Source organism: Hypanus sabinus, chromosome 11 (assembly GCF_030144855.1).
Source record: "Hypanus sabinus isolate sHypSab1 chromosome 11, sHypSab1.hap1, whole genome shotgun sequence".
NCBI classification, from domain to species: Eukaryota; Metazoa; Chordata; class Chondrichthyes; order Myliobatiformes; family Dasyatidae; genus Hypanus; species Hypanus sabinus.
In genome coordinates, this window is record NC_082716.1 from 95,786,501 (window position 1) to 95,812,074 (window position 25,574).

General features: G+C 39.6%; 1 protein-coding gene across 5 annotated transcripts in view; it reads left to right on the forward strand.

The window, feature by feature from the left end:
• The window catches only part of cep350 (centrosomal protein 350), a 274,904-nt gene extending 249,689 nt beyond the window's left edge, over window positions 1-25,215 (forward strand). For all 5 annotated transcript variants that reach the window (XM_059984922.1, XM_059984923.1, XM_059984924.1 and 2 more), the window contains 8 exons: window positions 2,690-2,850; window positions 3,871-4,004; window positions 4,667-4,746; window positions 7,083-9,376; window positions 11,811-12,203; window positions 19,475-19,621; window positions 21,387-21,509; window positions 23,435-25,215. In XM_059984922.1, the coding sequence (XP_059840905.1) occupies window positions 2,690-2,850; window positions 3,871-4,004; window positions 4,667-4,746; window positions 7,083-9,376; window positions 11,811-12,203; window positions 19,475-19,621; window positions 21,387-21,509; window positions 23,435-23,599 (3,497 nt within the window). In that variant the 3' untranslated portion in view covers window positions 23,600-25,215. The remainder of the gene's footprint in view (window positions 1-2,689; window positions 2,851-3,870; window positions 4,005-4,666; window positions 4,747-7,082; window positions 9,377-11,810; window positions 12,204-19,474; window positions 19,622-21,386; window positions 21,510-23,434) is intronic.
• The last annotated feature ends 359 nt before the right edge of the window (window positions 25,216-25,574 follow it).

Genomic DNA, 25,574 nt, shown 5'->3' on the forward strand with positions numbered 1-25,574 from the left:
TCTCTTACTATCTCTTCTTTCAGTTAGTCCTGACGAAAGGTCTCAACCTGAAACCTCGACTGTACATCTTCCTGCGTTCCACCAGCATTTTGTGTGTATTGAATGATGCATCTGTGCTTCCTCCCGAAGTCCTCAATGGAAAATGGTAGTTTTCAGCCAAATCAAAGAATGAGCGAGTAGCAAGAAAAGCAATAACACTGAAAATGGGCAACCTCCGATGTGTCACGCTTAAAGTAGCACTTCAGAACTAAATGCCTAGCATACCAAGCATATCCAGTACAGGTCTGTCAGTGGCAACTACATGTCCCTTGTTACATTCTATCCACCAAAAACAGAATATATCCAATCTGGCTAATTACTGTTCTATCATAAAAGTAATGGGAGGTGTCGCCAGCAGTGCTCTTAAGGGGCATTTGCTCTTCAGTAATCTGCTCCCCCATGCCCATTTTGCATCATCAGTTAGTGCAGTACTTACAGGTGATTTGAGTGAATGCCTTGAATGAGTTTGTATGTGACAGGGTGTGGGATTAAATAGCCCCAATCAAATTGAACTCTGGAAATCAACATGATTTGTTGGCATCTGGCAGGATTTGTACCATGCACAGGAAAATGTTTAAAAGCAGTGGTCAGTGATTTCTAACTTTGGTTAGTGAAATGCTGCATGTACTCTATTTTGTAGCAAGTGTTTCACTGCCTTTTGATGCAATGCTCACCATTAGCTTTGATTTTTTTTTTAAATCCAATTTTATATTTAAGTTGTTTCCTGATGCTTCCCTGCTTATGATCTCAATGACTCCACAGCTGCATTTGCAGTTGAGAGTGTAAGCCACATCTCCAACGAGGCCCGTGATTCTGGCCGATCAGTGCTCGACGAGGCTGTGATGCTAGCCGGTCAGTGTCTGAGGAGGTTGCGGCTCTATGTGTGTAATTGATATTTTGGGGGAGATCAGTATTTCTTTCCTTCCCTGTTTGAACTTGCTCTGTTGGCCTACTGGGCCAATTAAGAAGGCATTTAAGAATCTACGTGGAGTTTTTAAGCTAGATAAGGAGACAAAGGTTGCTCCCTTGAATGACATTAGTTAACCACATAGGTTGTTTCCCTATCTAGTGAGCTTGTCTTGTGGTTATCATTGTTTTTGAAGATAAACACACAGCTCTGTGGTCAGTTTGAACTTTGCTCACTGTATCATTAGTAATGTAACCACTATGCTGCTACTAGTATGGCTTTGCTCAGTTGTTTGTTAGTAGTATTCTGAGCTTTAAGTGCATTTAGTGAGTTTGTGGATCTGATTGAACTGTACAGTGTCAGCATTTGATTATATTTACGGGAGAATGGTGCACTTGAGAAGCCTGAGTGTACCAGGAGGACAGTGTCAAGATCAAAATACATTTACCACCAAATTGTGTGTACAGAATACAACTCAGATTCATCCTCCTGCAGGCAGCCATGAAGCAAAGAAATGCCATGGAACTGTTTGAGAAAACATCAACACCCAATTCACAAAAAGAATAAATTGCACAAATGGCAAAAGGCAAGCAAACGACATTAAAATATGAAACATCAAACCAGTCCAGTAGAATTCAGTTTAGTTCAGTTCAGTGCTGCACCAAAAGTTCACTGCTAGCCGCAGGCTATTCTTCACCAAAATTCCCCTTGTCTGTATTCATTGCCCCAATCAAACTGCTCAAAAGCAGCAAAAGTGAGAGTAACCAGAATCCAGAAACCCATGTAATATGAACTTCAAAGGCCCCCAAAAAGAGTCCACAGCCTCACTGATGTATCCTTACAACATGAATCTTACACTTTGCTCCAACAGCTAGTGAAGGGGAGAGGAAGACCAGTCAAACACAGGCAGAGGGCGCTGAACACCCACCCATCTTTTCTTGTCCTTATTGACTTCAGCCTTGCTTAATGCCTCAAATGGAGAGAAGCAATGGAATTGATCGTGGACTTGTGCCTTCAGGTTTCCTGGCCTCTGGGATGCACACTCTGTTCCAAATCTCGCCAAAGCTCGCTTGGAGACTGCACAACTTCAGGTTGTTCAATCGGCCCAAAAGCATGCCATCAAAATGTAACCTACAGGTTCCAATCACAAGCAGCTTAGTAGTAAAATCATCTTGAAAGAAGAAGAAGTAGTAGTTTCGTGAACTGTTTGTGGGACTTCGCCATTGGTCACTTTGTTTGTTGGTGCCAGTGGGTCTGAACAGATTTGTTCATGAGAGTGTGGTCTTGATCAACCTATGCATTTTGAGGCTGAAATCCGAGAGCAAGCAGCAGGATTGTCTTAATTAGCCAGTGCATTGACATCTGTGACTATCATTCTGTGTGTTGACCAGGATTTTGCATCAAGCTAGTGCATTTTCCAGGGATGTGTTTAGCCATGTACAAGATAGTGAAGCTGATCTGTTGGTATGTGTTCTAAGACTGGGGATCTCACTCAGTACATGTGTGATAAACAAAACAAAATGGTATGTCAGAGTTTCCATTTAATTCTGACAGCTATTACTGCATTGAATCAGATGGATTTTAATTGGAAATTTAAGCTTCAAGTAGCAATAAATGAATAGAAACTAAGTAAAACTGTTAGTTGATCTCTCCCTGCTGAGGTATATATTTTGAATGATAAATGATTGGTTGAATTGGAAGCTACTACCTATTATAACTTTGATTTGATTGCATCCCTAACAGAGACAGCATCTGACCAGAGTGATATTGAGGGCAGGATACATGCACTGAAAGATGAGCTGAGGAAACGTAAATCTATTGTGGACAAACTGAAGAAAGAGCAAAAGAAACGTCATAAGGAGAGATTGAAAGCACAGGAGGCCAGTCTCATTAAACAACTAGAGGTGAGATTATCATCGTACCTTCTTACCTTGACTGTCCTGCCATTCTTTGATTAGGGCAATAAGAAAGTTGTATGTATATACTACTCCAAAATCAATTTACTATCCACTATATTCATTGTTTAATTTGGAAAATTGTTGAGGAAATTAAGTATATGGTTATTCAAAGGACTTGATCTAGCTTTATTCTTTTTGTTTCTGTTCCATGGCTGGAAAATCCTTTATATCACCCTCTAATTATTTTTAAGGGGCTTTGCATTGCTATATTGCTTCTGAGTTTCAAAAGTCTTTGAAAAGTATGTAGCATTCAGTAGTGCATGAGGTTGTCTGTCCAGTTGCTGCTGTTTTGCTTTGTATCTGCTATGTGAAAGTAGCATGAGGCAATGCTTTATGAAAGTTTGGAGAAATCTGGATTGTTGCAGTCTTTACAATCTAGTCTTGAGAGTTTTTATGGTGTAAGGGTAGAGTCCCAACAAATAATCTTATTTTTACATCATTTAGCCAAATTTATTTGCCATCTCTGAATATTTTCAGTTGTCAGCCTTGATTAATTTACCAGCTAATATTGGATTTATTAAGTTGAAAATGCTTTTGCTGATTTGTTGAGTTTGCAGCTGCTCGCTTCGTATGCTGATGAAAAGATGCTTCTGATATTCTGAGACGTATGTGATTTTTGGACTGTGCTTTATACTGGTTTCCTTTAGTTTTTTTGGTGTTTTCTCAATTGTGCCTGGTTGGCATGTGGGTGATCTGTAAATATTTTTGTGTGTAAGGTGGGAGTTGGGGTTTTGATGCTACTGTCACTGTTCTTTTTTGCAGGTGAGGGGGTCGGGGATTGTTATTGTTGTTCTTTTTCGTGCTAATGGTGGGGGAGAGTTGGTGTCTTTTCTTTCATCAACTCCCATGGTCTCTCTGTATTTCAGGGCAATCTGGAGAAGTCAAATATCAGAGTTGTACATGCATACTTTGACAATAAAATAATCCTTTGAACATTTAACCTTTTTCTTTCTCTTGTATTACCAGTCCTATGATGAATTTATTAAGAAGACGCAAGCAGAACTGAACAAAGAAGTGTCCAGTTCCACCAAACCACAAATCAAAACCCCTTCCTCCATTGCTGCTGAGAAGCCCAAGATTAAACCACTTTCTCTACAGAGGTAATGTCACTGGGCAATACAGCCTTAGATGGAAAAAGACTTCTCAGAATATTGGTAGTATTACTGTTTTAAAAGTTCAACATAATGGAATGCCTACATACCCTATTGAAAGTACTTTTTTAAAATTAGGTTGCACTTGACTGTCCTTCAATTATTTAGCAGACTTTTTAAAGAGTAGTATTTTCCACTTAGGAGGTGGAGCATGGAACGACGTCAGTGACTTTTGAAATATTATTGAACTGAAACAGTAATTCTGTTTCTCTCTTTTTAGATACTGCTTGATCTGCTGAATATTTCTGTCATTCTCTTTAGATTTCCAGCATCTGTGATATTTTGATTTCTGTTTTCAAGAAGTTTACCTAAATTTCTCACAGATTTTCTTTCAATAGCTGATTGTTCCATCCAGTAACGTAATTCATTCTATTCTGCAGTTTAATGATAATTTGTAAAATTTGCTGTGCTTCTGAGAATGTGGGATTTGGCTCAGAAATGTTGTGAGTAGCTTGCTGTAACATGCACAGAATCAGGCAGAATTTCTGAAAAGAAAAGCAGTCCACAATGTCGATCTGCGATCATTTGTCACTGCAAAATTCCAAAGAGAGTATGATATTTATCTGCCAAGCTCTGAAGCTCAAAATTTGATTTCTGCTTTTTGTTTTCAGGACTGAATCTGCAAAGAGCTGGAAATCGCTTACTGAGGGTGAAAGATGTAAAGTGTCATTGAATTCCGTTGTTAAACAGGGTATGTCTGCATCTCAAAGTGTTCTCTCTGTAAACACCTGAGATGACACATTCCAAAAAAAACGTGATAAAAGAAAGCCCTTTAAGTTGAAAGTTTACAAGTATAAACACCTTAAAAATCAGTTGAACAACTAAATTGTGTTTCTAAAAATAAAACCTACCTGCCTATTTCCTAAGCCAAACTTGTAGAACCATAAAAGTAAATATGATGGGAATTGTATCTGTGATGGTCTAGAAAAGAGCTACCCATTCTAATTCCACATCTTACCTCAGGCTTTGTAGCCCACTTGATCACAGCTCTTCAGATATTCATTTACTTTTTAAATATGAGGGGAATTTATGCCTTTGAAGTATTTCAGATCCCTCTACCATCCCCTGAGTGAAAATACTTTTTAATACTGCTAGCAGTTACTATACATCTCAGTTTTTTTAAATCCCCCCGTTCCAGAAATAAGTCCTTCTCATTTCTGCCATTTAATCTTCTCAATTTTATCCATCTCAAGACTAGAAAACAACCCAAGCTTATCTAGTCTTTCCTCCATAGCTACAATTTTCCAGGCTTGACAATGTATCTTGTAAGACCTACCTGGAGTCCCACAATCCAGGCCATTCATATGGTATAGTACTGAAGGATTACTCTACCAATAGATTTGCAATGGTAATCAGAAGCCTGTCTGGTTTTATGAATGTAACAAATAATGTAGTCCTAATTTTAAAAAGAAGTAGGAAGTGTTCTTCCTGGAGTTCTGGCCAATGTTTTTCTGGCAACCGACATTTAGAACGTTATCTAGTCTGTAATCTCTCCATCACTTCAATCACTTTCAGTTGCCTGGCCCAGATCACTTTATTTTCACTATGGATTTAGAGTTTTTACACTTCCATCCCCTTCCAAGAAGGCCTTAAAGTTCTGCTTTTTAGACAACAGACCCTATCAGTTCCCCTTCATCACCATCTTTCCTCGTATGGCAGAACTAGTTCTTACTCTCAAGTTTGACATGGGCTCCTCCCACTTTCTCCAGACTAAAGGTATAGCCTCAGACAGTTGCATGGGCCCCAACTAAACATGCCTTTACAGCAGTATATATGGGACAGTCCATGTTTCAAGCCTTCACTAGTAAAGCCCTGGCTTCCTGCACCATGCTGAGCTTGTTAATTTTATCAACTTTGCCTCCACCTTTCATCCACAATTTACTGGTCCATCGCTGACATTTCTATTCCTTTTTATCTTGCTGTCTTGACTATACCTCTTCCTACCCTGTCACTTGAAAAAGGCTATCCCCTTTTCTCAGTTCCTCTGTCTGCACCGTATCTTTTCTCAGAATGGAACTGACAATTCCAGAACATTGAAATGTCCTGAATTTTTTCTTCCAACGAGTGGGATTTCCCTTTCACCACATTCAATGCTGCCTCACCTGTATCTCTGCTATTTCCTGCACATCTGCTCTCAACCCTTCTCCCACCGCCCTACATGCCTCCATATCCTTCTCCATAGCTTCCACCATCTCCACTGGGATCCTATTACTAATTATGTCTTTCCCTCCATAACCCTCTTGTCTTAGTGACTCCTTTGTTCATTATCCCTCCCCACTGATTTCCGTCTGGTATGAGCATGCGTAATAAGTGCTACAATTAACCCTACACCTTCTCCCTTCTCTACTGTTCAGTGCACCAAACAGTCCTTACAGGCAAGGCGACACTTCACCAGCAATTCTATTGGGGTCATTTATGGTATTCAGTGCTCCTGGTGCAGCTTCTACATCAGTGAGACCTGACAGATTGAGGCACTGCTTTGTAAAGCACCTTCGCTCTATCCGCCACAAAAGCCAGGGTTTTCCAGTGGCTACCCATTTCAATTCTACTTCCCATTCCCATTCTGTCAGGTCTGCCCATGGTCTCCTTTACTGCCAGGATGAGGCCAAACTCAGGCTAGAGCAGTAGCACCTCATATTCTGTCTGGGTGATCTCCAACCTGATTGCATGAACATGGATTTCTCCCCTTCTCTCCTTATTTCTTCCCTTATTATTTCTGGCTTGTGCCTCTTTCTTTACATTCTCATCTGATGTGTCAGCTGTTTATTCTTGTCCATAGTGGCTGCCTGGCATACTGAGTTAATCTAGTTTTCTATGTGTGTTGCTCAAAATTTCCAGCATCTGCAAATCTCATGTTTGGTTTGTGATCTCTTTGCTTTTTGACTGTCACTGTCTTTTAAGACTGGATTTAAGTATTTTTTGTTGCAAAGACTTCAGGAAGCTCTGCCATCTTGAATAGCAATGCTTAAATGTAATATTTTTCTTTTAAGAAATTAATTGAGCAGCATCGATAATTTTTTGTTACAGAGCAAAGATCTTCAAGTCCTGATGGACAGAAATCCAGCTGTCCCAGTGAATTTCAAGTATCGGAGAAAAGCAAGTCCACACTCATTGATAGTCGAGCTGATGATTTCTCTATACCAATTTCCATACCTGAAAAGAAATCTCAACTGGATAATGTACCAGCAATCTTGCCTCAAAAGGCAATACCTGAATTTAGCCACTTGCCAGATCCATCTGTCAGCAGGTCAGAGAGTGGGTCTAGTGATAAAATAGTGTCTAATTATCGATCTGTGCAAGATGATGTTCAGGAAGAACTTGAAAATATAAAATCAGAAGAATCTGAAATAGATGACTTATTTGGACTTCCTGAACAAAATGATAAATCTGAACCCTTGCTAAAATTAGATGATAAGAAAGCACAGCCTCTCTGCGTCCCTGAGTTTATTCAAAAATTGCCTCAAGAAACAGATCTTCCTAAAAGTGAAAAGTACCCTTTTCAAATCGAGCATTTTGAGGATCTGAAGGATGAGAAATGCTACTTGGGTGAAGAAGGCGGCTCTGAAAAGGAGGATCATTCAGCTAATTCTATGAAATTTATAGAATCGATTAAATACGATACTTTGGAATATACAAAGTCTGATCATCGGACTTTGGATAAAATATTGTCAAAGAATGATTCTCGTCCTCAAGAGTTTGACCACCATTCCCCAGGAAAAGAGACAACTTACTCAGAAGACTTTGAGTCATCAAGACAGAAGTTATCTGTAGACTTTGACGAAAATTTGTGCATTAAAAGTTTTAGAGGTGATGTTGAATCTGTAACTGTCCATTCCGCAAGAAATGAAAGTGTCACTGGACTCCAGGTGCTGTCTGATCTTGACCACTCTAAACAAGAGGAAGTGGATGGAAGAACAGAGCGTTCTCGAAGTGCTTCACCATTTATCAGCACAGATGACGAAATCAGTGAGCACCTAAGTGAAAAGTCCTTTTCAAGTTGTGATAGTGTGCATTCAGAAAAATTTGTAGATTTGAAATCAATTCAGAGCAGAAATGTAGAGCACGGTGTTACAGAAACTGAGGAACAGACACCTGTGCCATCACACTCTCCTTCTCCTTGTCACACTCCTACATCACATGAAACTGATGAAATGCAAGAATTCCAAATTGGTGATAGAGTTTTAGTTAGTAGCATCCAGCCAGGCACTCTACACTTTAAGGGAAGAACCAACTTTGCAGATGGGTTTTGGGCTGGCGTAGAGCTGGATAGGCCAGAAGGTAATGGTAATGGGATGTATAATGGGGTTGTGTACTTCAGATGCAAGGACAGGTATGGCATTTTTGCACCTCCCCACAAGATTTCTCTTTTACCCAAGTGTTACGATAAGGCCATCAATATTGTAAAAGATGAAGAAGACCCATTATTAGAAGTCAAATTAGATCAAGATCAAGACAGTGGGGAAGAAGGAAGGCCAGAGCTTCCAGAAGATGAATCAAAGCAGCAAAAAGATTGTAGATATTACCTCAAGAAAACCTCTGATCAAATTGATTTTAAGTTGACTCAGTCTGAAAACAATTTAAATGACCCAATTGCAAACATTATGTTTTCTGAGTCTATTGCCATTGATTTGGTTCATGATAGCAGTAAATCTTTAAATGATCAGAATCTAGAGAGTGTGCCTGAATTTTGTAAGGAGGAACAACAACCCAAATTTAAAGATCACGATGAAACGCTCAGTGTGGCTGATGTATCCATTAAGAAGCCACCCAAAATTACACTGGAGAAGGACGCTGATTTCCTCACTGAGTTGTCTGTGCATTCTCCCAGTGAAACAGAATTATCATCTCCTGTTCATAAAAAGCCACCAACCCCTCTCTTGGATCTATTGAACAAGGAGAAGAAGCAACTTGAGGCACAACTGAAAGTACCAAGCCTCAGTTCTGAATCTGAAAAAATGTTTGACAGTGAGCATTTTAAAGTGGAGGAGTCAAAGGCCATTTTTGAAGACAATGAAGACTTCAGAAAAGAACAGAAGGACAAAGAGACAAAAGCTAGCTCTTTGGCTGCTGATATCCTGTCTTCCTATCTGAAAGATGCAGTCAAACAATTCCAGCAAATCAAAAAGGCTAGAGATGAAAAGATTGAACTAACTAACCAAGTGTTATGTCTCAAATCAGCTGAAGTATCCTCACCCAGGACATCTCCCAAGTGTATGGAGGTACAAAGTGGAGCTGGTGTTCAGTTACAGACTTCAGCTGAAAGAGATGACAGTGACGAGGATAAGGAAGAAATATTATCTCCAGATCTTTGTCCTAGACCTGTATGTATTAATTTTCAACCAATATTTTGGGAGTGGGGATCTTTTTTAAAAAGGGAGATGAAGGATCTATGACAGAATTGTAATCTTATTGTTTAATCTCATTTCTTTTACTTCTCATTGTTTAACATGGAATAAAAGTTAAAAGCAAATTTTCTTTCAGGTCACACCTTTGTCTAAAATGTAATTTGTAAAACTCAAAAGTATTGTCAGAGGATTTCTGTGGTTCTTCAAAAATATCTCATTCAGGATCTGATGAGAGGGATATCTATTTAACCCCTTCAGCTGCTTTTAACATTCAGCAAGGTTATGACTGATCTATGACCTAATTCCTTAAACTCCCCTTTACTGTATATCACTAAATAGTTTTGATTCGCTGAAATCCAGTATCAGATATGAAATTAATAATTGATCTGAGGTTAACTAGCATTTCAGAAGGAAACCTCAAACTTTGCACGCAAAATGCTTCCTAATTTTACTGTTAGAAGTCTTGGTTCTAAAAGTCCTAGATTACACCTGCTAGTCATAGAAACTCCTCAAAAAGCTGAAATGATTTTTCTCAGTTTAATCAGCAGATCCAATAAATATCTTAAACATTAATGCAATTATCATTTAATCTTATTAAACCCTACATTGAATATTCTGATTATTAAGACTGGAATCTTTTTTTGCAGTGCTGCTCTGCTTCCATAAGCCATGAAAATACAGTATACAAAATGACAGTACACAGGTGCTGTCTGGCCACAGCTGAGTGTAGGCAAGAAATAGGTTGATAATTCCATAAATGTAAATTAAGGTAATTGAATCAAACCTTTGTGGATCCCCTCAACAATTAGAGCTTTTGAGTACTTTTTACCTTGCCTATTAGTTTATGTGTATACAGACCATCCAATTAGTAATGTTTGGTAAGACAAGAGGCTGAGATGCTGGAATTTATTCAGTATCAGCAGTCTCCTGTGTCTCTAATGGTTATTTGGTAGAGGTTTCCGCTGTATATTTGGTGATATTACTATATAATTATGACTTGTACAAGAATTTCTCACCCTATCATTGCTCCTCCCTGGAACTGTTATAATTTTTTAGAGATCTCTAAAATTTGCACTTTTTAATTTTAAAGGAAAAGGTTTTGTGAGAAACATGACTTGTGGAAAAAGTGCTGTAAATTCTCAACAAACCAAATCCAACAGCACTCAGTAGAGAAGAGAGAGCACGATTGCATTATTGTTAATAATATTCATTCGGACAAGCAGTCTCTTCATTAAAGTGTTAGAAGTCCTCTTACTTTTTATATTTATGAATACACATGATGTAGCTAAATTGAAATATCTGTGGGCCACTCAGACAATGGCATTCTGGATAATGAGAAAAATGGATTCTGTCTTTGACTATTTCGTTAATATTTGGAAAATGTTGGAAGAAAAATGTATCCAACAGTTAAACAGTTATTAAAAGTAAATTAAGAGAATCCATTTTTTCTAAAGTGCCAAACACAAATGCACAGTTAGATGTCGTAATCAGTTTTCATTTTAGTTTAAGGAAAGTAGATTGGTTTCACCACAACCTGACTGACCAAAACAGATTAAAAGCAGATCTTCTCCTGTCTTCCTCAACCCTTCACACATCACTAATATTAAATTTCCCTTGATTGGAGAAATAGCTATTAGAATGGACATATTGATGGACTACATTGATACACATAACTCATCTTGTTTGGAATGTGTGGTTTATTAATTAAGGCTTCTGAAAGTACAGTAAAATTCCAGTATTGCTATTTAAATGATGCTAATAGTTCCTCATCCAGTTCACCAGGTGTTCCCTGAACTTCCTTTCCATGCAGCAGGGCCACAGTGATCACTCCCCATGAACCCTACTGGTTCACTGGGAAATTTATTATAACATGCATATAATTTTTGTTTACTAAAATATGTTGGGATATTAATAGGAGTAATATCCAATATTGTGGAAAATCTACTACTCTGGCACCAAAACCATGAGAGTGCAGGATTATCAGAGCTATACTTTGAAAGCTATTGCCCGTAAAGAGGTTTTTCTCTTTTAGACTGAATGTTATGAATTATTTTTAATTAACTTAAAAAGGTACAGGGTGAGAAGATGAGAATCATTCTTGTTAAATTGGAAATTGTTTTGTTTTTTGGGTTCCAAGTGTGTCTTGTCACATTTGTACCAATCTTCGGCAAATTGGAAAGCACAAGATCATTGCCACCTTCTAATCTATTACACATGTTGCTTAACATCTTTTCCAGATTCATGTTCTGCAGCCTTGAGCTTAGATTCCACATTTTATTTAAAGTTTGTTTTGCCTATTTATTTATTTATTTATCTGTCTATTTATTTATTTATCTATCTATTTATTTGTTTATTTATTTATTTATTTATTGCTTTATGATTCTTAATTTGCTTCTGTTGTCTGTGACAGGGCAGTCCAGTGTTTGGCACGAGTGGGCAGGAAGAATTGGCCAAGCGCCTTGCGGAGCTGGAACTGAGTCGTGAGCTTCTTGATGATCTGGGAGATGACCAGGACTGGTTTGATGAAGACTTTGGATTAAGTTCTCACAAAGTGCAGCAGCCAGGACCAGAGCTAGAGCCACAATTACCAAAGACTGTGGCTCTGAAAATCCGTGAAGAGCAGTATTTTGCTGTACCTCATGATGCACTGGAAGTTGAGAAGTTAGTTCACACAGCTGCTGAAGAGCTTTGGAAGTGGCAGGAGTTGGCACACAGTCTCTGGGATATTCAGTTACCCCAGGATTATTTTGGAAATAACAAAGGACAAAATGTAGAAAGTGTCAGCAAAAGAGTATATTGTGAGGTGAGCTCAAAACACAAGTTGTATCTCATTAAGTAATACCCTAAAGCGAATCTGGATGACTATGTACATAACTGATATAGATCATGTAATGAGAAGTCATACAGCACAGAAGTTGCATCTTCAGCCCACCATGTTCCTACTGTACTAATTCCATTTAGCAGCACTTGGTCAGCTTATTATACTTGGTAACTCAAGTGCTTATCAAATTGTTAATAAAATATTAGGAGTTTCTGTTTGCACTATTTCTTCAAGCAGTACATTCCAAATTCCAACTTCCCTAAGTTTGAAGAAGCTCTCTCTCCGTTCCCTTCTGAATCTCACTCTTCACCGTAAAGCACTGTTCTCTTGTATACCTCTGCTCTCTCGTAAACCCCTGCTGTAGGAGTATGTTTTTAGTAGCTGACCTATTGCCCAACCTATGCCTCTCATAATTTTGTATACGTCTTTCAGCAAGCCCTGTCACCATCACTCAGACTCTTCTGCTCCAAGGAAAACAAACCCAGCCTATCCTGGTGAGTGCCCTCTACATCCTCTTCAAAGTAATCATATCCTATATGATAATAACTAAAAAGGTGCACAGCACTGTAGCTGTGACCTAACCAATGTTTTGTAAGGTTGCACCAAGACCTCCTTGTCAGACTTAATGTCTCAATTAACAAAATCAAATACCTCGTATACCATCTTTGCTACCTTTCCATCTGTGCTGCCACCTTTGAGGATCTTTGGATCTGTACTTAAAGGTCATTCTGTTCCTTAAGACCACATAGATGATGCATATCCTGCCCTTACAAGACTTCCTAAAATGCATCCCATCACACTTAGCAGGATAAGTTATATCAGCCAGTATCCTGTCCAGTTTACCAGCTGAATATGATAATTTTAGCCTAAGACTATGTTCCTTACTTTCAACAACACTAATTTTTGTCATCTGAAAATTTACTGCTAATACATTCTGCATTCGTCAGTGTACATCAGAAGCACATATCTCTGAGCCACAACACTAATTACAGCTTCCAAAAACAAAAGCAATCCTCTACCATCACCCCGTCTCCTATTATTCTTTTGCCCATTATGCCACTGGCATTTAGGGCAGCAATGTAGGTTCGCCATCTCTTGTAGCATTCACTGCTTCCTTTATCATGTCAGTAGCTTCCTCTTGACTTAATGTTAGTCATGCAAGTCCCAGGTGGAAAATCAGGAATACCAATGCACACAGGTATAAAAGGATTCTTCATTGCTGTTTCCGAAACATTTTTTTTAACCAGTCAGCCCTGAGCTGAACCCCCGAACCTGGTGGATCACTCTTGGTTTGGCCTCTGCCCTTTGACCTGTTAGACCCTACCAAGAGCCTGCATAGGCACAAGCCTCCGAACCACGACAAAGTTGTGGTTCTCATCTGCCTCCTATTACCAAAGCAGTTTTGTACCCAATTTGCTAACTTTCCTTGGGTCCCATAATTTCCCAAGTGAATTATCAAAATTTCACTGATTCTCATGTAAATCACCTCAATTGCACTGAGCTCATCAATATGTTTAGTAACTCATTCAAAAAACTCAATTAAATTAGTCAGACAAAATCTCTGAGACAAATCTCTATAAGATTCAGCTTTTCCAAGTATAGATTAATCCTATTTTAAGTTACTTTCCACCCCCCCCCCCATAATTTCTCTACTATTGCATTAGACTAACTGTCTAATCGTTGCTGCCCTTGAATAAAGTTAATTTTTGCAGCACTGGTAAATTTCCTGTGTCAACTCAAGCCTGTGAAACAAACATACCTCCCTCTATATCCTAAATCTTTTTCTCTCACTCAGTTTCTATTTTCTGGCTAATTATAGAGTATTCAAATTTGTCTTTTGCAGATCTTAAGTGGGCGAATGCTGCCTTTGAGGTCTGCTCCCTAAGTTCTACCCACTCATTGATTCCCCTTTCGTCCTCTAATTTTTGGGGTAATTTGTGCTTTTACCCGGCTATTCTTTGTCAATATTTTTTTTATTGTTTTCCTTTTCTCCTTTGTCACTGTGGTAATTGATGTGACAATAAACAAGCATTTATACTCTCAAAATCTTTTACCATCAGGTTCGTGTTTCGTTCATAATATGAAAAACAGTTGCTCAAATCTAACTTCATACTGCCAAACTCTTTCTCCTCTTTATATATTACTGAAATTACACCCTAAATATTCAAGTGCTCTAGAAATGGTGTAGAACTGGTTTTAACCAGTTAACACTTTCTCTTCACACACGTGTTTTGTGTCTCAGTGAGAAAGTTATCAGTTTATTTTATGAACTTATTTATTCTACTAATTGTCTATATGAGTGAGTACTCTTGTATCTTTTGCTAACTTTAAATCTTTTCATTGCATTTCATAGAAACATAGAAAATCTACAGCACAATACAGACCCTTCGGCCCACAATGCTGTGCCGAACATCTACTTATTTTAGAAATTACCCAGGGTTACCCAGAACCCTGAATTTTATTAAGCTCCATGTACCTATTCAGGGGTCTCTTAAAAGACCCTCTCGTATCCGCCTCCACAACCATCACCAGCAGCCCATTCCACGCACTCACCACCCTCTGTATTTTAAAATACAAAACTTGCCCCTGACAACTTTACCTACTTCCAAGCACCTTAAAACTGTGCCTGTTTGTGTTAGCCATTTCAGCCCTGGGGAAAAGCCTCATTATCTCATTGCTTCTCATTATCTTATACACTTATATCACGTCACCTGCCGTCCTCTGTCACTCCAAGAAGAAATGGCCAAGTACACTCAACCTATTTTCATAAGGCATGTTCCCCAATCCAGACAAAATCCTTGTAAATCTCCTCTGCACCCTTTCTATTTTTTCCACATCCTTCCTATAGTGAGGTGACCAGAACTGAGCACAGTACTCTAAGTGGGGTCTGACCACGGTCCTATAAAGCTATAATATTACCTCTCAGCTTTTAAATTCAATCCCACAGTTGATGAAGGCCAATGTACCATATGCCTTCTTACCACAGAGTCAACCTGCACAGTAGCTTTGAGTGTCCCATGAACACAGTCCCCAAAATCCCTCTGATCCTCCACATTGCCAAGAGTCTTATCATTAATACTATATTCTGCCATCACATTCGACCTACCAAAATGAACCACCTCACACTTAACTGGGTTGAACTCCATCTGCCACTTCTCAGCCCAGTTTTGCATCCTATCAATGTTCCGCTATAACCTCTGACAGCCCTCAGCACTATCCACAACACCTCCAACCTTTGTGTCATCAGCAAATTTACTAACCCATCCCTCCACTTCCTCATCCAGGTCATATCACAAAGAGAAGGGGTCCCAGAAAAGATCCCTGAGGCACACCACTGGTCACCGACCTCCATGCAGAATATGACCTGTCTACAACCACTCTTTGCCTTCTGTGGGAAAGCCAGTTCTGGAACCACAAAGCAAGCTCCACTTGGATCCCATGCCTCCTCATTTTCTCAATAAGCCTTGCATGGGGAACCTTAGCAAATGCCTTGCTGAAATCCATATACACTACATCATCTGCTCTTCCTTCATCAATGTGTTTATCACATGCTCAAAAAATTCAATCAGGCCAGTAGGGCCTGCCTTTCACAGAGCCATGCTGACTATTCCTAATCATATTATACCTCTCCAAATGTTCATAAATCCTGCTTCTGAGGCACTTCTCCATCAACTTACCATCCACTGAAGTAAGACTCACTGAGCTATCTCAACTTCCTTTCCTGAATAAGGGAACAATATCTGCAACCCTCCAATCCTCCAGAACCTCTCCCGTCCCCACTGATGTTGCAAAGATCTTTGCCGGAAGCTCTGCAATCTTTTCCCTACCCTCCCATAGTAGCCTGGGGTATATCTCATCTGATCCTGGTGACTTATCCAACTTGATGCTTTTCAAAAGCTCCAGTACATCCTCTTTCTTAATATCTATATGCTCAAGCTTTTCAGTCCACTGTAAGTCATCCCTACAATCGCTAAGGTCCTTTTCCAGAGTAAATACTGAGCCAAAGTATTCATTAAGTACCTGTGCTATCTCCTCCAGTTCCATACACACTTTTCCACTGTCACACTTGATTGGTACTATTCTCTTGCACCTTATCCTCGTGATCTTCACATACTTGTAGAATGCCTTAGGGTTTTCCTTAATCCTGCTCGCCAAGACCTTCTCATGGCCCCTTCTGGCTCTCCTAACTTCATTCTTAAGCTCCTTCCTGCTAGCCTTAAAATTTTCTAGATCATTATCATTAACCTAGTTTTTTGAACCTTTCGTAAACTTTTCTTCTTGACTAGAATATCAACAGCCTTTGTACACCACAGTTCCTGTACCTGATCATCTTTTCCCTGTCTCATCGGAACATACCTATGCAGAATATCAGGCAAATATCCCTTGAACATTTGCCCCATTTCTGCTGTACATTTCCCTGAGAACATCTGTTCCCAATTTATACTTCCAAGTTCCTGCCTGATTGCTTCATATTTTCCCTTACTCCAATTAAACACTTTCCTAACTTATCTGTTCCTATCCCTCTCCAATGCTATGGTAAAGGAGACAGAATTATGATCACTATCTCCAAAATGCTGTCCTACTGAGAGACCTGACACCTGACCAGGTTCATTTCCCAATACCATTATCAACTGTAGCCTTTTACAGTCTTATCTACATATTGTGTCAAGAAACTTTCTTGAGCACACCTAACAAACTCCACCCCATCTAAACCCTTTGCTCTAGGGACATGCCAATCAATATTAGAGAAATTAATATCTCCCACCACCAGGACCCTGTTGTTATTACACCTTTCCAGAATCTGTCTCCCTATCTGCTCCTCGATGTCCCTGTTACGATTGGGAGGTCCATAAAAAAAAAAACAACAACAACAACACCCAGTAGAGTTATTGACCCCTTCATGTTTCTAACTTCCATTCCACAGAGACTCTAAATAGACAATCTCTCCATGACTTCCTTCTTTTCTGCAGCTGTGTCACTATCTCTGGTCAGCAGTGCCATGCCCCCACCTTGTTCCCTCCCTGTCCTTTCTGAAACATCTAAAGCCTGGCACTCAATGTAACCATTCCTGCCCCTAAGCCATCCAAGTCTCTGTAATGGCCACAACAACATAGTTCCAAGTACTCATCCACACTCTAAGCTCATCCACTTTGTTCATAATACTCCTTGTATTAAAATAGACACACCTCAAACCATCAGTCTGAGCCCATCCCTTCTCTATCACCTGCCTATTCTCCCTCTCACACTGCCTGCAAGCTTTCTCTATTTGTGACCAACCTCCACCTCTTCAGTTCTGTTCCCACCCCCCCCCACACCCAGAAATTCTAGTTTAAACTCTCCCCATTAGCGTTAGCAAACCTCCCTGCCAGGATATTGGTCCCCATTGGATTCAAGTGCAACCTGTCCTTTTTGTACAGGTTGCGCTTACCCCAAAAGTGGTTCCAGTGGTCCAGACATCTGAATCCCTGCCTCCTGCTCCAATGCCTCAGCCACGCATTTATCCTCCACCTCACTCTATTCCTATACTCACTGTCATGTGGCACAGGCAGTAATCCCGAGATTACTACCTTTTAAGGTCTTGCTTCTCAACTTCGTTCCTATCTCCCTGTAGTCTGTTTTCAGGACCTCTATGCTTTTCCTACCTGTGTTATTGGTACCAATATGTACCACATCCTCTGGCTGTTCACATTCCCACCTCAGGATATCATGGACGCGATCAGAAACATCCCAGACTCTGGCATCTGGGAGGCAAGCTACCATCTGTGTTTCTTTCCTGCGTCCACAGAATTGCCTGCCTGTCTGACTCCTTAACTATAGAGTCCCCTATCACTGCTGCCATCCTCTTCCTTTCCCTACCCTTCTGTGCCACAGGGCCAGACTATGCGAGAGACATGGCAACCATTGCTTCCCCCAGGTAGGTTGTTCCCCACACCCCCCCAAAAGTACTCAAACAGGAGTACTTATTGTTAAGGGGGACAGCCACTGGGGTACTCTCTACTATCTAACTCTTGCTCTTCCTGACTCTTACCACTTAACTGTCTCCCGAGGCCCCAGTGTGACTACTTCCCTATAGCTCCTCTCTATCACCTCTTCACTTTATACGTACACGACACTGGAAGAACTCAGCAGGTCAGGCAGCATCAGTGAGAAAAGAGTAGCCAACTTTTCGGGCTGAGACCTTTCATCAGGAAGAAGGGTCTCGGCCCGAAACGTTGGCTACTCTTTTCTCAGGGATGCTGCCTGACCTGCTGAGTTCTTCCAGCGTCTTGTATGTATTCTTTGATCCACAGCATCTGCAGTTGTATTTTTGTGTTTTGACCTCTTCGCTTTCCCTGACCAGATGAAGGTCATCGAGCTGCATCTCCCGTTCCCTGACACAGTCCCTAAGGAGCTGCAGCTCTACACACCTGGCGCAGATGTGGCATTCCAGGAGGCTGGGAATCTCCCAGACATACCACATCTGACATCCAGGACAAAACACCAGCCTCACAGACATATTTCCTATTCCTCACCAGTAGCTTACTTCGCCTCAAACCGCTATCACCGAAGCCCCGTTGAACCAAAGCCCTCCAACTCTATCTCCTTCTTCTCTGGCACCCACTCTATAAAGCTGACTTCTTTTAAATCCTTCCCATCAGTCTAACTCACCGACATCCATACGCTTGCACAGTCATGCCTTGATCCCTTGCACAGTCGTGCCTTGATCATTCTCTCCTTTAGAAATGCATTACATTAGATTTCTGTAAATTAGAATTTTGGTATCTTCCCATCATACTGCTTATCTGTGTCCAGTGTTTTTTTTTTACAATTTTTGTGATGGTGTTGGTCTCTCTTGCATTATGTCTGTCCATTACTGAAGCAGCTAAGGGCAGATCTTTACACTTCACCAGTTAATTCACCTCACTTTTTAACTCATAGATTTATACCAAGTTCTTACTCAGTCTTGCAGAAAATGGGGAGAAAAATGTGATAGCTCTAGTCATAAAATGCTACAAATCTTAACACGGTGAAAATTGAGCTTCAGGGTGTTTTCTTAGCACTTCACCTCTTTGAAGAGTTTTTTTTAACAGGGGTGCTACTTGCTCTTGGTAGCTCTAAAGTGCTGCTATTCTAAAGCTCTTGCACTAAAAGAATTCTCTATTTATCCTCGGGTCCAAAGCAAACAAATTTATACTTTATTGTTGAGAATTTGTTCAATGCAGTATTCTTTCTTCATGGCAAGAGAAATTAATTTAATCTCTTTCCTCTTCCAGGCTATATTTAACTTAACAAGAGAGATTTTCACTGAGATCTTCGCAGAAGACCCCAATGCCAGGCAACCTCCATGGATGAAGTCGAGCAGAAACTGCTCTGCTTATTTTAGGCGAGTGAGGAACCCACAGGATATCACTGAAGTGAAGGTAACTTTGCCTTGCTTATCAGAAATAGTGGCAGGAAAATTACAGTTTTGAGCTGAATTGTGTAGTGACAAAACTTTTATTTTTGTAAAGTGGCCACATATTTTGATCACTAAGAAATCCCATCGTCAGCACGTCTGAAATACATAGAAACATAGAAAACCTACAGCACAATACAGGCCTTTCAGCCCTCAAAGTTGTGCAGAACATGTCCCAACCTTAGAAATTACTAGTCTTACCCATAGCCCTCTATTTTTCTAAGCTCCATGTACCTATCCAAAAGTCTCTTAAAAGACCCTATCGTATCCACCTCCACCACCATTACAGGCAGCTCATTCGATGCACTCACCACTCTTGGAGTAAAAAACAAACTCCTGACATCTCCCCTATACCTACTCCTCAGCACCTTAAACCTGTGTCCTCTTGTGCCAACCATCTCAGCTCTGGGGGGAAAAAGCCTCTGACTATCCACACGATCAATACCCCTTATCATCTTATACATCTTATGATACATTATAAAGTGTCTTCCTTTTTTCCCTTAACTCAACATTTTTTTTAAAATTTGTCTCCAATGTATCAGAATTTAGTATAAATCAGTGAAAAATCTGTAACTTTTCTCAGCTTCCTTCCAGAATACTAATCAGAAACAAAATTTACGATATTCTTCCATGATGTTGAACCTTTTAAGGTGAAATAGAATGATGCTTCACTTATTAATCTTGATGAATAAGGCCAAACCAAAAACATTCAGCACACAAAGCTGGAATGGCACAAGTCTTGAATATTGTGTAAAAGGCAAATCATCAGATTTCAATGTGACCCACAAATTAACGAGTTAATGAATGAACCATGCCTTTTCGCCTCCGAGTCATTATTGATATTCATTATTTACTTTCTGTTATTGGCATCAGTCTTCACTTGCCCTACTCAAATGCTTAGGAACAAATTAATAATGACACCTTAGGGAGGTGGTTGGGGGTAAAGATTACAGTAGCAGGCAATGGTGGACTATCCACGGTGCCAGGTTGAATGATGCAATAAATCTATGCTCCTGAAATTTTATTCCCTTTTGAATGCCCTGATGGTATAATCTTTTACAACTTGTATTGATGTATTGAGATAGGTACAGCATAGAAACCAGTCTTTCAGCCTCCCAAGCCTATACAGACTATCAGTCATCAATTTGCATAATTACTACATTGATCCCATTTTTCACTCCACATTGTCATCTCCCCACAGATTTTTCCACTTGTTTACACACTCAGGACAATTTACAGTGGCCAGTTAATCTATTAGTCACAGAGAAAATGTGTAAACTCCACATAGACAGCATCCAAAGTTGGGGTTGAACCCCAGTCTCTGGTGTTGAGGCTGTGGCTCTATCAACTGTGTCACTGTACCACCTCAACACATGTAATAGGCAATGAAATGGACTGCTCATTCTCAAAGAAGTGTTCAACAGACTGCTTTCTTCTGTTTTTTTAAACTTCCCCTAGTGCTTCATCAGTTCAATTCTACCATACCTTGTGGCTCTCTACGACTTTCTGTTGCTGTTACAGAATGTGAATCTACCTTTATCTTCAGTCTTGAAGGTTTATTTATTACATATGGTAAATTTGGTACAATTTGAAATAAAGCTATAAATTTGATCAAAAGAAGAAATTGTAGAAGGCAAACTTTTTAGGAGAGGGTCAAAAGGTGTAGGGCCACAGTGTGAGTATTATGATGTGTGCAGCAGTTGGTATTTCTCCTATGCTTCTGTCCATAGAGTTTCATTTCCAGTGAAGTTCTGAAGCTGTTTGGGTTCAGTAAAGAACAAAACCATAAGACTGACTGGCAAAAAATGATGAAATTTGGCAGGAAGAAACGGGACCGAGTGGATCACATTCTGGTAAATCCAATTCCTGTTCTAAAGTAGTAGAGTTTTACTTAATTAAAATTATAGGACTGTATCTCTCCATTAGTGAATTCAACCTATTTCAAATGCCATATGCCTTTGTGTCTTTATGCCTGCTTTCATATGTACTGTATGTTCTAAGAAAATGGTTTAGGTTTCAAATTGACCTGAAAACTACAAACATTTCAAAATTTCCCAAGAGTTATAATCTGACCTTATGACAGCACCACTCTAAGGATAAAACTAGTTGACTGTTAAGAATAATTTATCCAAATTCAATACCATCTGAAGATCTTGCATCATTTATTGGTCAGAATCCCAGCCTTGTAGTACTGTAGAAATAATGCTCCCACGAAGATTGCATTTTGAGAGCAAACAGTAAGTGTCAGCCTTAGCAATAATGCCAGATTCCCCTCCATTTGGCTTTAAAAATGTCACAGAAGCATAGCAATTAGTGTGTTGCTGTTGCAGTTTGGGGCATTCTGGAGTTCAATGGTTAATTCTGGAGCCACTCTGTAAGATCTCTGTATGCTCTCACTGTGAAATGCTTGGGTTTTCCCAGGTTCCTCCGGTTTCCTTCCACAGTCCAAGACATACAGGGTTAAGTTAATAGGTCATTGTAAATTGTCCCGCGATTAGGTTAGCATTAATTGGGTTTGTTGGGGTGGCATGATTTGAAGGACCAGAAGGTACTACCACACACTGTATTACTAAATAAATTAAAAATAAAATAAAAAGCTGTAATTAAACCAATCAAAAAGTAAAGTATTTGCTTATGTTTTCAGTTTGAGGCTTGCGCCCTCTAGATGCAGACCAGAGCTCTCTTTTTCCTGCTTCATAAATGTATTTCTGTCTTGGAAGTAATATAATAACTTACTACTCTGGACATCTGTGGTCTGTGAGTGGTGTTCCTTGTCACTGAGCAGTTTCAATTCCTGTTCTTTATCTTCCAAAATCAATAGGGACCTTTCGGTCATGATTCTACAAACAAAGACAAGGAAATCCATTAAAAAGTGCTTTTTGAGTTTTATGTCAATGCCCTCCCTGTTCCAGGGGAATTTTAAAGCACCATGTCCCTATCAATATTGTGACTTAGAAAAGTGGCCCACTGTGACTGCTACAAATTATTTCAAAAGAACGTGAACAGAGGAGAAAATTAGTTCCTCAACCTTTGTAACGTTAATGAATTAGATCATGTTCCAGTTTATCATCACTCAACCGTATACATGTGTACCGCCAAATGAAACAATGTTCCTCTGGACCAAGGTGCCCAACATAGTACGTATAACTCACAGTATTATTACCACAAATAACTTAACAAATAATGCGCATTTACAGTAAACAGTATGTAAGCCTACTATTGCTTCATAAATGAATAGATCGTGTCCACTCTGTAGTAACTCATCTTCAAAACCTTAATAATCCCATCTAACAACAAAACTGATTTTTCATTGCCCCAACCTTGAGCTTTTTGGGCAGAGCTCCATATTTCAGTGTCACTCATGAGTAACCCTGATGCTAACTTGAAGGTGGCTGTGCAAACTCAAGCAGTTTCTCTGTCACCTTCAGTCATCTTAAATATCTCAGTGGAACAATTCCTAAGGCTGCACACTCCAGTAATACAAACTTAGTCAATCTATGTGTCTTTATAATTTAACTTTTTAAGCCCTAATATCATGTGGTGCAGAATCAATTGGACACATCCATTGATATTTCCCCAGATCTTCTGGAGCTTCTAACATAAGTATTAGTGCTCTTCAGAGTGCATGGGTGTCTATGGGGCACCCAACAGCTAAGGGTAGAGACAATCCTGAAGTTAGGATAAAAAATGAAATAAAACTGCACAAACCTTAGGTATCCCAAAGTTTAGCTTTATATTGTCTTTTACACACAACAAATACAATATCTCCTTTTTGCAGGTCCAGGAACTTCACGAGGAAGAAGCTCAATGGGTCAATTACGATGAAGACGAGTTGTGTGTGAAGATGCAGTTGGCAGATGGAATTTTTGATGCCCTGATTAAAGACACCGTAAATATACTAAATCAGATTCAAGAGAAACGATCAAAGCTCACTGCATCTTAACTCCAGTCACGCCATCACATGACTAGACTACATTAAGAACTCAAGCATGTCAGCAAGCTGACCTTCAACCTCTGAACCTATCCCATCCAGTGGGTCATCACCTAGCATGTTGGTTTGTGAATGAGAAGATGATTTATCATACTGACCTCATCCTGAAGTAGGCAGCGTGTGGAAGCCAGAAGTGCCAATTTTCCCTTCCCTTCTTTATTTGTTATTATTCCATTTATTTATCTAAACTGTAGCATAGTTTTGAATTGAGAAGTTTGCACATTAATTTTGTTCTGATTTATGCCTGTTTACTTTTTAAAAATGTGACCATGTATCTGGAGGTGCTATGGTTTCCATGTTTGGTGTTTTGCTAGCTTTGAAAGTTGATGACTCTCAACATGCATTGAGGGTAAACAAGATCTCTGAGCTAGAAGTGTATCTGCATGATTGAAGTGGAAGGCAAAAAGATTTTTGACATAGCTTCTTCATTAACCTTTTCTGTTTTAAGTTATTTTTAAAGAAAGCATAGTGTTTTATTCAATTAAATGGGCCCTATTGAGTTCATTCTAGGAAATGTTGCACCTTTGAGATCACTTGTTAGTTCAGGAGCTGTTTTCTTAAAGAACTATAATTTGAGTCACAGCATCTTGACTTGGAAGTGAATCAGTGCAGCGTTGTTCCTTGCACTCGTTTGTATACTGCACTCCAAGGTAAAACTGCACCTAAAGAAAGATTCTTTAGTAGATGGAGAGAGGTAGTCGTGGATGCTAGATCTCAGATTCCTTTACCTGAGAAACACAAAAATGACTTCACTGCATATGACACACATTGAGAGAAGTTGGTTGCTTTCCAATTTGCACTCTTTTTTTCAGTGATATTATATCCAAGGTGCTACCTCCTCTATCTTTGACAGTGAATGCAAGATGCTTAATGAATGGTTGAGAAACACTGGTTTTGATGAGGAGAATGGTGATATTTTTCAGTAAGGCTTACTCGAGTTGGGATGCTGGCTGAACATTTCCTTTTCAGTGTTCAGCTCCTGGGATGGCTTCCTCACAGCTCCAGTCACCCAGGTTTAATCCAGACCTCGGATGCTATTTGCAGAACTTGCATGGACTCCCTGTTACTGTATGGGGTTCCTCCCACATTCCAAAGTTTTTGGGGTTGGTTATGGGGCTGATGTAAAGTACCCCTAGTATGTAGGTGGTGGGATGGGAACTGGGGAGAAAGTATTGCAGGTAAAATTAGTGGGAGACAGGATTTTATAGTAAAACATTTGCTTCATCAAGTCTGTGTTTTAGGGAAATCTGGTCTTGTGGAAATAGTCTGGGGATCATTGAGACTGATCCTCAAACATTAAAGGCTCAGCTGCTCAATATCATAGTCCAGTTTCTGGGTTGGGACTGTTCCACTCACTGGAGGAGGTAATCTTTCAGATTGCTTTTTAACCTGGTTTTTATATTGTATTTTAGTATTCAGGGAACATCTTTCTTTACCTCATGATCAGAACTGGGGCATCTGTTTCAAGTAATAAAATTAACTTTCACCAATCAGCTGGAACAGCATTTTCTATTGGAAGTCCAAAGAAATGCAGTTTAATGGAGAAACATTCTCTTTTAAAAATAAAACCATGAATTTTGTAAGTTAGGAGCAAATTTTACAGAGGTGCAATTTCTGCACAGCAGTGATTGTGCTGCTCAATGTGGATTTCCATGCACATTGGATGCCTTGACACCTGAGGTGAGAAATAATCACTAAGTAGGGTCAGGTACCATTCATAGTGCAGTGAAGGTTAGATCGAGTAAGTACTGAACAGACAAGCAAGTTCAGCAATGCTGAACTTGAAAACGATGCCAAATCTCTTCTGTTCATTGCACAATATTGGACAGGTTTCTATTCACTTATTTAATTTAGTAGATTGCTGACTTACTGCCTTAACCCACATCAACAGCAATGCTAGTGTTTGGTCAAGAATTGGTAGGTTAAC